Source organism: Perognathus longimembris, chromosome 22 (assembly GCF_023159225.1).
Source record: "Perognathus longimembris pacificus isolate PPM17 chromosome 22, ASM2315922v1, whole genome shotgun sequence".
In the NCBI taxonomy this organism is placed as follows: domain Eukaryota; kingdom Metazoa; phylum Chordata; class Mammalia; order Rodentia; family Heteromyidae; genus Perognathus; species Perognathus longimembris.
The window spans coordinates 20,442,197-20,455,207 of record NC_063182.1 but is presented as its reverse complement, the minus strand read 5'-3'; the positions used below and the strand labels follow the sequence as shown (position 1 = coordinate 20,455,207).

Below are 13,011 nucleotides of genomic sequence, written 5' to 3'. Positions count from 1 at the left end.
TAAAAGTCATGAAGGAGAGCTAATGCAGTGAAAGTCTAGAACACAAATACAAAATTTATGTTGCTCTATCTATGACGGCAGCAGAGTAAGTGTCAAGAGTTTGACTCTGTTGCAAAAGAATTTAAAGGGCTAATAACGCCTGGAGAATGTACAAGATCGTTTTATGCTTCTGGTGTAATATTTAAAGAGGAGCATGGTATGCTAAATATTAAGCAATCCACAGAATTCCTTTGAGTCCCTTACCTAAGGATTCTACTTCCAAACAAAGCAAGTTGGTGAGATACAAGAAAGAAATCTGGAGACATGGTCAATGCTGTGCTTCTAGGTGTCTGCATTGTGAATAGAACTAAGAAAAAGTAAAATGAAGATTACATTTAAAATAAAGATGCTAGTGCTCTTGGTTTTTTTTTGTTTGTTTTGAGGAGGACAAGATGTTTGGTCTTGGCTATCCCTCTACAACTCTGCTTCCATGAATGTGTTTAGTACAGCTCCATTCAGAATTACTTATATTTGAACCAAATTGGGGGGGGGGGGGGGATTAATCCACTTATGGTCAATTTTGTGAATGAAGTTGACCGAATTTTTTGTAACATATAGAATTTTCCATATTGGAATTTGAATCTAGCTGGATTGCTAATATGTTCTGTAATTCTCACTTTTCCCCCACATTTGGAAAGTGCCTTAGAGAGGACAAGCTCAACTTATTCTTCAAATGTGCTCGCAGGACATACTAATATTTTTGCCTTGTTTTTTCTGTTACAGGGATTGTATGTCTTTGTGGTTTATTTTATTTTACACAACCAAATGTGTTGCCCTATGAAGGCCAGCTACACTGTGGAAATGAATGGTCACTCAGGACCCAGCACAGCCTTCTTCACGCCTGGCAGCGGAATGCCTCCTACTGGGGAAGAAATCAACAAGTCCACCCAGAATCTTATCAGTGCTTTGGAAGAGGTATGCTCATTCTGTCTCTGTCTCTGTCTCTCTCTCTCTCTCTCTCTCTCTCTCTCTCTCTCTCTCTCTCTCTCTCTCTCTCTCTGATTGGCCACTTCTCCTTCATAGAAACTACCTGTAACCCTACCTACTTAAGAGGCTGAGATTCAGAGAACAAAGGTTCCAACCTAGCTCAGGCCAAAAATAAAGTCTGTGAAAATTTGTCTCCAGAATGACCAGCAAGAGTCTTGGAACAGAGGCATGGTCTAGCTGGTAGAGTGCCAGACAAGCAAGCTCAGCAGGCTTGAAAAGAGACCCTGAATTGAAATGCTCATACTGGCAAACAAAAAGAAAGAGAAAAGGGGGGAAAAAGATGAATAATGACCATTATTAGGCGTTTAAGAGTTCTTCTTACTGTTATAACACCCCTGTTGCCTAATTTCTTTTCTTCCCAATCCTGTTAGCTAGCCTGACAATAGTTTGTGTTAGGAAGTCAGAACAAAATTTGTCATTTATGTTCTCAATTGACGTGACTGTGACTGAGTCTAAAACATTGCTTTAAAAGACTGTATTCTTCCTGGGCTGTGGGTGTGATCTGAGGCAGAACACCAGCCTAGCAAGCAGAGGCCCTAAGTTAAAACTCTAGATTGCAAATAAAAGAAAAAAAATACTCTTATTCTCACCAATATTTTCAAAGTCTCTTTCTTTCCCTCTCAATACACTACTTCAGTCACAACAGTCAGTGAAAAAAAAAATCAGCTGACACTCATAAGAGTACTTTTGCCACACTCCTGGAAAGTCCAGCCAGGACTTCCTCTGTCATATCGACCTCCCAGTGTTATCTGAATTCTGTCCACACCAGTTATTTCCTCTCTAAACCACACCACGGCTAACTTATCAGTACCATGGGGCAACTGCTCAGATTTAAAAACATACCTGAACACAGCTGTCCAGGAAAAGGCAGTTCTGTAGAGTTCAAGATGGGCTTGGCTGTCATTACCTGTGGGGCCAAGTAGTCCTATCACTAATAAGGAATCAGTTGAAACATTGTTTACATCCTGAAAAATGACAAGGATCCAGGTACACTTGTCTGAAAAGGAAACTTTTTCAATAGGTAGGTAGAAAGATGGATTAGATAAGTAGCTAGCTTATAGATATATAGTCTACTATACTTCCAAAGGTACTTTTCATCTTCCATGACAGTATAGAAAATAATTTTAGTTGTGCCAGGTTAAAATTAATATGACTGATCACAAATCAAGTTTTGAATGATTATCAGTCTAATAGTTATGCAGTCTTCTTCAGCAATTAAAAGGTTATTTGGACTATAGCTGGTTGTTTAAATTCAAAGAAACTAAAATTAAATCACATTGCAGACATAGTACCTCATTTATCCTGGTCATATTTTCAGTGCTTGAGCAATCACATGTGTCCAATGACTGGAGAATATGCACACAAAGGATTTCTGTCTTCCTAGAAAGTTCTGTTGCGTAGTAATGACCTAAAAGTTCAACTTTCTTATGAAATTTCTTTTATTTAAGGTTTTTTCTCCTGTTCAGATTATTCATATAGTTCTCAAGTTAATTTTCCAGTATAGAGTCCCCACATCTCCTAGAAAAACCTCTATGATGGTGAGCAGCTATGCACAGCCAGCACCTGCCCGGCCACTGCTTCCGTGTTCTTGTACAGTGTTGCCCAAAGGCATAGCCTCAGATGTGCTCTGCATTCCTCATGGCTTAGACCTGGCCTTCATCCAGCTGTCAGTGAGACTGTCAATGAGAGGGAAAGAAAGGCTGAGGGTCTGCTTACCTTGAGGTTCATGAACACATTTAGTCATTGCAGAATAGAACTGGGAATGTGGCTTAGCAATAGAGTGCTTAGCTACCATGCACAAGCCCTGAATTTGATTCCTCAGCACCACATAAACAGAAAAGGTCAGAAGTGGTGCTGTAGTTCAAGAGGTAGACTGCTAGCCTTAAGCAAAAGGAAGCCAGGGACAGTGCTCAGGCCCTGAGTCCAAGCCCCAGGACTGGCAAAAACAAACAAAGAATAGAATCTGCTCAATTAACTGACCAAAGGGAGAATTTAGGACATTTGAACCAGGTTTAGATTAAAGATCAGAAATGTTCTTCTCCATTCACATATCTTCTTTCCTTTGCTCACATCTTATGAAGAATTTAAACTCATTTATTGAATTATATTTTCTTTCTCCACTCAGGACAACATAAAAATCAATATGTAATTCTAACACAGATATTGTTTAAAATCACCAGATGAGACTGGCCCAAGCAATAAACATTTTCTTGAAAAAAATGTAAAATGAAATGCCATAATTTATAAGCCTCTCAGTAGTTCTTTCACGGGCTCTCTGGTGGTGAAACGTGAAAGTGAGTTGTTGATAGAGGTTTGAACGTCAATCTGCATGTATTCACTGTATGGTTTTGTTCTCCACTACTCCATCAAAGGTGCCACCTGACTGGGAGAGAGCATCCTTCCAACAAGCCAGTCAGGCCAGCCCTGACTTGAAGACAAGTCCTCAAAATGGCGCCTCATTCCCTTCCTCTGGAGGGTATGGCCAGGGGTTACTGATCGCTGATGAAGAATCCCAGGAGTTTGATGACTTGATATTTGCATTAAAAACCGGTATGTATGAAACCCAGAAACTATATGAGAAGGAGGTGCTCTTACCAGACACAGTTCGTTCCATTCTTCAGTCCTAGCAACTCAGGAGGCTGAGACCTAGCAGATCAATATTTAAAGCCAGCCCAGGTAGAAAACACCATGATACTGAATCTCCAAATAACCATCAAAGCTGGAGCTGAAAGTATGAGTCAGGCAGGAGAAGCAAGTCAAGCAAGTTCAAGATTTTTGAGTTTACAGCTTAGCACCAACAAAAGGAGAAGAAAGGGGAGAAGGAAAAAAAGGAGGCGGAGAAGGAGGAAGAGAAGAGTATAGTAGTAGCAGTAGTAGTAGTAGTAGTAGTAGTAGTAATACTCTGTACTCTTGCTATACTACAATAGACGAATACTACAGTAGGTCACCCTGAGCATATCTAAATTGTTTTGACCTGTTCCTAAATCCAGCTAACCTCAAAGACATTTTTCTTGGCATCAAATATAAAAATACTGACTAAAAATAATTTACGGTGATTTCCTTTTAAGAAAGGAAAAGGAATATTCTAACTAAATGTAAATATCTCAGCCCTGGATTCTTACTAGAGGACCAGACAAGTATAAGATATGGAAGGAAGCTTCATGAGGAAAATTTTGCTCCTGGAGATGCCACAGAAACCTTTTTTCTTAAGGACTATTTCTGATCATAAAATTTCAAAGGCTGCTTATAATTTCTAAAGTGTCATCACCTATTTCAATATTTCATTGACCCCTCTCTCTATAAATGTATATGTGTGTATGTGTATATGGAGAGAGAGAGAGAGAGAGAGAGAGAGAGAGAGAGAGGATTTATTTCAGTTCCATGGGTTTTAATCATGGAGGAAGGATATAGAAAAGGAAAGCCATTCACTTCATGGGAGCAGGAAAGCAAGAATAATAGGAAGGGGCAGAGGCATGAGATATTCTTCCAAAGCATGCTTCCCGTACCCAATTTCTCCAACTAAATACCACCTTCCACAGATCCACAATTGACATTGCCTGCTTGGGTTCCAACCAGCACCCTCCTTGAGCTATTCATAGCTATACTTCTATGAGAGGATCCCCTGACCAAGTATACTTGCAACTCACCTTAGCATTTTAGAAGCTCTAAAGCAATCTACTTTTATTTAATTTAGAGATTCTGGGTGCATTTGGTGATTGTTTTATTTTGGTATACTTTCTGGTTGCTTTTTATTATTATTATCATTATCTTCATCAAAGTGCTTTTGGGGAGTCACATTAAGGGCTGGGATTTTTATAGAACACAGTGGGCCAGGAAGGTTTTTGAAACAAAGCATGACTGGATACCACTTGAGGCAAAACAGCTTTTACGAAGGTGTGAAAAGTAACTAGGAGCAATATCAGAAGAGCTGACAGGAGATGATTCTCATCAGAAGAGAATGCAAGGAGTGAGAACACAAATGCAAGGACACAAGAGGAACTAAGAGCACAGGAGGACAGTAATTAAAGCTGCTGTTTCTCACCTAGATGGCAGGAAATCATACCACAGAGCACTCATTTATTTGATTGCAGGGAAACCTGACTTGATCAGATTTGGATGTTAAGCCTGATGACTCCTGGAAATTCAGGTTTGGATCTTAGCATTTGAGACGCACTTATGAGGAGAATGATATTTGTGGCTATGGGCATAAGTAAATTTGACCTGGGAGAGTGGAAGGGAGGGTAGGGATTTAAATAAAGGAATGGTCAGACAAGGGAAGGGAAAGAATAGCAATATCTTAACTAACGTTTACATTGAAAATGGAATAGAAGCCTGACACAAGTGGTTCAAGCCTGTTACCCCAGCTGCTTGGGAGTTCACAGAATAGCAGTTTGAGGCCAGCCAGGCATAAAAGTCAGCCAGATTCCATCTTACTCAATGACAACGGTATGAGCTTGCTACTCCAGCTACACAGCAAGCACAATGGCTGAGTCCAATAGTGAAGGGAAAATGCATAAATAGGAGGATCACAGCCCAGGCAGGCCTAGGCATAAAGGGGCCTCTATATTTAAAATAACCAAGATAAATTGGCTAGAGGCATAGCTTGACTGGGAGAACACCTAACACTGCAAAAAAAGGAAAGGAGGAGGAAGGAGATGAAGAGGAGGAAGAAGAGGAGGAAAAGGAAGGAGGAAGAGAAGGAGGAAGAAGGAGGAGGAGAAGGAGGAGGAGGAGGAGGAGGAGGAGGAGGAGGAGGAGGAGAAAGGGTTAAGAGGAGGTGGAGGAGGAGGAAAAGGAGGAGAAAGAGGAGGAGGAGGAAGAAAAAGAAGGAGGATGAGGGAAGGAAGAGAGGGAAAGGGAAAGGAGGGGGAGGAGGAAGAAGAAAGAGGGGGAGAGAGAAGGAGAGAGAGAAAGAGAGAGAATATAGGAGAAGCCCCCATAGAGAAACTAGCAAAATCAGAAAGAAAACTAAAAGAAGGTAGAGAGTTAGAGAGTTTTAGGAAATAGAGAATACTTAACTACATAAAACAATGATTACTGTGGAGACTATAAAGTGACGTTCAAGTACTTGTCAGTTGTTGATGTTCTGACACTGGAGACATAGAATGAATTCCTGCAGCATAATTAAATTAGATCTGTGATATATATATATATATATGGAGATATATATATACATATGTATATATGTATATATACGTATGTATGTATATATGTAGATATATGTAGATATATACATATATATCAAGTATTAACTTCATCTGGTTCAGGAATGCATGGAATGGCTTGCTTACTTATAGATTTATTTTAGCATTCCTTGAAGCTCATTAGAAAATAAATACTTTAAAAGATCAACATAACAATCTCTAGTATTGATCCCTCTATTTTTAGAAAAGGTGCTTTTATAATAGAGCACCATCACCCTGCCTTCCATTATAAGAAATGATCAAATAAAGGAGAATTGGCTGGGAATGTGGCTTAGTGGTAGAGTGCTTGCCTAGCATACATGAAGCCCTGGATTCTATTCCTCAGCACCACATAAACAGAAAAAGCCAGAAGTGGTGCTGTGGCTGAAGAGGTAGAGTGCTAGCCTTGAGCAAAAAGAAGCTAGGCACAATGCTCAGGCCCCGAGTCCAAGCCCCAGGGCTGGCAAAAAAAAAAAAAAAAAAGGAGAATTTATCATTGTCCTATAGGCCAGATTAGGCTAAACAATACTTTTATTTGAGCCACATAACACTTTATCCATCTGTGAGGCCAATATGAAGAACTTAAATATATCCCATAAAATCCTAGCATTTATGGAAAAATCTAGCAACAAAATTCTTGAAATTTATTACAGCGCTGCTGGACTACAGCTGCATATACACTTGCATAACATTTTAAATAAGTTTAAGTAGTGTAGAGTGATTTAAATGTTGCTGTATTATATGTTTTGATGTTTTAAAATAGGAATTTTATATTATTTTTTAAACTACCCAGAAGGTGTCTGAGGACCTTACTAATTTGATACCTACTGGTACTCATTTAAAAAATGTATGAACAGGGGGCTGGGGATATAGCCTAGTGGCAAGAGTGCCTGCCTCGGATACACGAGGCCCTAGGTTCGATTCCCCAGCACCACATATACAGAAAACGGCCAGAAGCGGCGCTTTGGCTCAAGTGGCAGAGTGCTAGCCTTGAGCGGGAAGAAGCCAGGGACAGTGCTCAGGCCCTGAGTCCAAGGCCCAGGACTGGCAAAAAAAAAAAAAAAATGTATGAACAGGGGCTGGGGATATGGCCTAGTGGCAAGAGAGCTTGCCTCGTATACATGAGGCCCTGGGTTGGATTCCCCAGCACCACATATACAGAAAACCGCAAGAAGTGGTGCTGTGGCTCAAGTGGCAGAGTGCTAACCTTGAGCAAAAAAGGAAGCCAGGGACAGTGCTCAGGCCCTGTGTCCAAGGCCCCGGATTGGCCAAAGAAAAAAAAATGTATGAACAGACTGTCTTTTCAGTTTGGAAATATTAGATCATTCTCTTTATTCTCTTAACTTTTATTTCTATTTTACTTCCTCTCCTAAGACTTCTTCATTGTCCAGATCAAACTTTTATAGGCTCAGGGGTCTTAGTTTCCTTTTCCTTGTAGAATAGCCACTATCTTACCAGTTTGCTTGCTGTTTTGTCAAAGCAGACAGCATTGTGTTCTCAGCAGAGAGGCGTGGATCCTTTGTTCTTTTTTTTTTTTTGGCCAGTCCTGGGCCTTGGACTCAGGGCCTGGGCACTGTCCCTGGCTTCCTTTTGCTCAAGGCTAGCACTCGGCCACTTGAGCCACAGCGCCACTTCTGGCCGTTTTCTGTATATATGGGTGCTGGGGAATTGAACCCAGAGCCTCATGTATACGAGGCAAGCTCTCTTGCCACTAGGCCATATCCCTAGCCCCGGATCCTTTGTTCTTTGAAGGCCTAAAGCCTTTAGGATTTTCTTCAAAATTGTTGCTTTCAGGAAACAGGCACGTGCCATTCACAATTCAAGTGTGTTGGGTGAAAAGAACTACTAATATTTTTTTTGGGGGGGGGGGTTGTTTGGTTTTTTGTTTTCCCAGTGCATAAATGCAGGCCTAGGGTTGCCTGATCTTTGTTTTTGTTTTTTTTTTCTAAGAAAACAAGAACTATGACATTTTAGTTAGATGGATTGGATTTTCAATTTTAACAGTTTATTATATTTTTAAAAAATGCATTATCAGTTGGGCACCAGTGGCTAACGCTTGTAATCCTAGCTGCTGAAAAGGCTGAAATCTGAGGATTGCAGCTCAAAGCCCAGGCAGGAAACTCCATGAGAATCTTCTATAAACTACTCAAAAAAAAAAAAAAAAAAAAAAAAAAAAGCCAGAAGTGGTGCTATGGCTCAAGTAGTAGAACTAGAGTGCTCTCCTTGAGCAAAAGAAGCTCAGGGACAGTGCCCAAGCCCAGAGTTCAAGCCCTAAGACCGGGGGAGGGGCTAGAGGGGATAAATAAAGCATTGGAAATGTTCTTAAATATTTCGGATTTATTCATTTTTTATTTTTGGTAATTTATTGGAAATAATAGAAGGATGAATCCATAGAATGACTCTCAGGCTGGAATTAACAAGATAACTCAGCACCCATCAGAGACCAGATCCAGGTTGGAAAACACCTATTAGTGGGCTGCAGCCAGATGAGGGAACCAGGTGCAAGCCAAAGCTGGCGATTCCAGTCTTGATGTGGGTGGCAATAGGACTGATTTTTGCTCAAGGAAAGGGCAGTGAGTGCAGAATGGCTCAGAGAAACAGATAGGCAAGCTAGAAGAGGAGATGCCAAGAACTAGAAAGCAAGGCCTGGTTTACCAACATCATCTATATTATAAGAACCTCCACAGTGTTCACAGTAACCTATGAACCACAAAAAGCATGATCTAAAACAAGAAGTACGTAATTGAACAAAAAATTTTTAAGAACTGTTATAGTTGCATAAGTACCTGAGGCCTGAGGCCTGAGTACCTGAGTTGATAGGGTTTTTGTTAAGGTTTGTTTTTTTTTCTGTGGTACCAGGGCTTGGATGTACTAAGTTAGTGCTAGTATCATTCTGCTGTATTCCCAGCTGAGTGGGTGGTGTACAGAGGCAGTAAAATGATCAGCAGCACTAGTAGCATTGGCTAGAGAGCAATCAAAAGTCAGCTAGATCATGTTGGCTTTAAAGCAAAGCTCAAGACAAGGCCACCAGTGCTGAGACAGCTGGAGGAGATATGAGACAAAGCAGAAGAGCTCTGGAAAGAGCCAGCCCATCAAAGGAAGAGATGAGCAAGTGATGTACATGGCACAGAAGCAAAGGAAGCAAGAGTTTGAATGGGGGCTGGGGATATGGCCTAGTGGCAAGAGTGTTTGCCTCCCATACATGAAGCCCTGGGTTCAATTCCCCAGCACCCATATATACAGAAAACGGCCAGAAGTGGCGCTGTGGCTCAAGTGGCCGAGTGCTAGCCTTGAGCAAAAGGAAGCCAGGGACAGTGCCCAGGCCCTGAGTCCAAGCCCCATGACTGGCAAAAAAAAAAGAGTTTGAATGGCAGCCTTTAGCCAACATACTATGAAGGACAGAGACCCAGGAGAGGGAGCACTTGGCTAGAAGGAGAATCAGTAGGCTCCTACTTCCTCTTCCAAACAGGTTATGCTGTAGCTAAGTCATCATCTTCCCATAGCTGCCAACTCCAGAATCGCTGTTCCTCCATCACAAGGAGAGATGTCTCAGCCTCTACACACACACACACACACACACACACACACACACGTGCGCGCGGTTTGTCACATCTCTCCTTTTTTTTCTGAGTGGAATGATGAAGACAAGGGAGTGGCTGAAATCTGTTAGTCTTGCTGATTCATGCCAGCACAACCTCTGACCTGTTTTCTGTGTGTGTGTGTGTGTGTGTGTGTGTGTGTGTATGTGTGTGTGTGAGAGAGAGAGAGACAGACAGACAGACAGAGAGACAGACAGAGACAGAGAGAGGAGAGAAGATTGCACCAGAGTTTATGGGTTCCTCTCAATTGCAGAAGAAAAGAATGGATGTTAGTCTGGAACAGTTTGAAGTTTTCTGGATTATACTGAGATGAGAGGTGGGAGAGTTGTTGCACAGTGGAACTTCCTTCAAGGGAAGATTCTGGCATTGTCTTCAGTAACCAGCTCCCTAGCTTCCTAGGATTCCTGCACCGTTGTTTTGCACTGTGTTATGTAACTGCCTTTATCTTGGGATCAATCTGATCCATTAGAGTGCAGGAGGACTCCAGGCCTCCCCCTCCTCCACCCAGCCCAAGCTTGTCTTTCTTTTCTGACAACTGACAGACACTATCACAGGATGGAGCTGCTGGAGTTCATGGACGTTGTAGGGTGGAGGCTTCATGTGCTCTAACAACAAATGCCAACCCCGGGCTGGAAAAATTCAATAACCAGCCTGATTTCCTGTTGTGATAAGCCCTTGAACTGAGGAGCACAGCTCTCTGGTTCTTGCAGTGGATTATACCTATCTACACCTGGTAGAAGCATGCACACATTTATACCTCCAAATGTTAACTCTCCTTTTAAAAACTACTTAACATGAATCACATATTCCACCTATATAACTTGGGTTTTGTGTTTTGTTTTGTAGTTTTACTCATACAGAAGTAAGCATACTTTTGGTTTCGTGTATCTTGATCATTAATTGATTGCACAAGGGCTTCAAGCATGGCTCAGGAAGCAAAGCACCTGTTTAACAAGCTAAAGGCCCTGAGTTCAAATCCCAGTCACATAAAAAAATGACAAAGAAGAAGAAAAGAGCTCATTGTGCTAATAGTTTGGATTCTGTGGTGTTTTTGTTTTTGTTTTCTCTTTCTGCTGCAAGGTGCTGGTCTCAGTGTCAGTGACAACGAATCTGGTCAAGGCAGCCAGGAGGGAGGCACATTGACTGACTCACAGATCGTGGAACTCAGGAGGATACCCATCGCTGACACCCATCTCTAACCACCTCACTCACCTTTAGAACAGGATCACTTTACATTTGTCCTGAATTTTGTACTAAAGCCCTATGAGTATACAACCATGTACTAGGAGTCTGTGTACTGTACTGAATGATTAACACAGAAGTGACTGCTACATTTGGAATAGAAATCACATATATATATATATATGCAACAGTTATAGTGAAAGACTGGGTCCATTTATGAATGAACAGGATGTACCTATTCTAATAATATTAGTGGTTGTTTAATCATGCTATTTAGCTAACATTGTATAATGAAAGTAATAACCAATAAAAAATAGAATACACTTGGTATCACTCAGGCTTCTTATTTATTAAGAAATGTTTGTGGGCAGAAGCAAACTGCATCTACATGATCATAAGAACCTATTTCTTCTATCCTTCATAAAGTGATATAGATTCAGGTCTTCTCTACATATAGAAAAGTTTAATCCCTGGAAAATGTAAACTATATAGTCTATTGAAGCTTCATCACCTAAGTGTGGACCAGGATACTGCAGCTGGCTCAGTGGTCCATGAACGGAATATGTTTCTGCACATTATAAAATTAAGGATCTGAATGCTTTCCAGAATGAATGTTCTGTCCCCAGTTAAAAATAACTCCCCCAGCTAAGAGCAAGATCATCCAAACAGTACATAGTCTGCTTCGGAGAAAACTTTTCTGGTTTGGAATTCTCAGTCTTTCTTTGTCTTGGAATGAGAAATCAGAAAATGGATCCTGGAACATTGTTGTGCCTGAGATGACCTCATTGACTAAAGTTCCAGAAGATTCATTCAGAACAGACAAAGTTGTCTGGAAAAAAAGCTTTTTGACCTTTTGTTTGAGGATTCTTAAATATTTTTTAAAAGAAATCAGTATCATATAAAAAAAAGTAGTTTGAAAAAAATCAAAGAAAGTTCTGTTCTGTCAAGAATGTCCTTTAAAGCTTCAACTAAAACATCAGAATGCTGTGTCTTTCCTCTTAAGTATGTGTTTATGAGCCAGACAGAAGTGATTCATACCTGTAGTACTAGCTACTCAAGAGGCTGAGACCTGAGAATCAAGGCTCAAAGCCAGCCTAGGCAGAAAAGTCTGTGATACTCTTATCTCCAAACAATCAGCCAAAAGCTGGAGTGGAGGCATGCTCCAAGTGGTTTGGTGCCATCTGTATGCATAGAAGCCAAGTGAGAACACTTGGCCCTAAACTTAAGCGCTGGTATTAGTGCTTTTGCACAAGAAAGAAAAGAAGAAGAGGTGGAAGAAGAGGAATAGCTTCATATTCTATGAGGTAGTATTATTTACATTGATAAACTGTGAAGTGACTCTTCTTCTTGAGAAATCTCCCTGTACCCATCTCCTCCATCTTGTATTGAGTTTTATTTGTAAATAGAAAAAAAAAGGCCACATCTTTGGTGGACATAGACTTTAGAAGTCTTGGTAATAAGGTTGAATTTATTTTAAGTGACAAGTTAGTTATGTCTTTAACCTACAGCACTGCACTAGTCAGTTTCATAATAGAAGTTATAACACATAAAATGAAATGTGAACATTTTTTTCTGCCAATCCTGGGGCTTGAACTCAGGACCTGAGCACTGTCCTTGGCTTCTTTTTGCTCAAGAATAGCACTCTATCACTTGAGCCACAGTGCCACTTCCAGCTTATTCTGTTTATATGCTGCTGAGGAATCAAACCCAGGGCTTCATGCATGATAGGCAAGTGCTCAACCACTAAGCCACATTCCTAATCCCAGAATGTGAACATTTTAAAATTGGGAAGCATGTGAAAATTGTCAGTGGATATTACTGACTTTGGGGTTCAGGTAAATGATTATAGAAATATAAGAGCTCATTGTATGCAATGCACATGTTTTCCTATTTGGGAGATTCCTAGATACCTAACAACTGTTGATCATTGTTTTCATTTGTTCATGTTTTCCAGATTTGGAAAAATAACCAAACAAGGTCCCTTTTCTTCCTCTAGATTGCTTTAATGCCATTAATCTTGG

General features: G+C 40.7%; 1 protein-coding gene across 1 annotated transcript in view; it reads left to right on the top strand.

Moving 5' to 3' along the window:
* The window catches only part of Adgrv1 (adhesion G protein-coupled receptor V1), a 496,777-nt gene extending 485,586 nt beyond the window's left edge, over window positions 1–11,191 (top strand). Inside the window, exons 87-89 of the mRNA XM_048331390.1 lie at window positions 763–954; window positions 3,399–3,576; window positions 10,889–11,191. Of these exons, the coding sequence (XP_048187347.1) occupies window positions 763–954; window positions 3,399–3,576; window positions 10,889–11,007 (489 nt within the window). The 3' untranslated portion in view covers window positions 11,008–11,191. The remainder of the gene's footprint in view (window positions 1–762; window positions 955–3,398; window positions 3,577–10,888) is intronic.
* The last annotated feature ends 1,820 nt before the right edge of the window (window positions 11,192–13,011 follow it).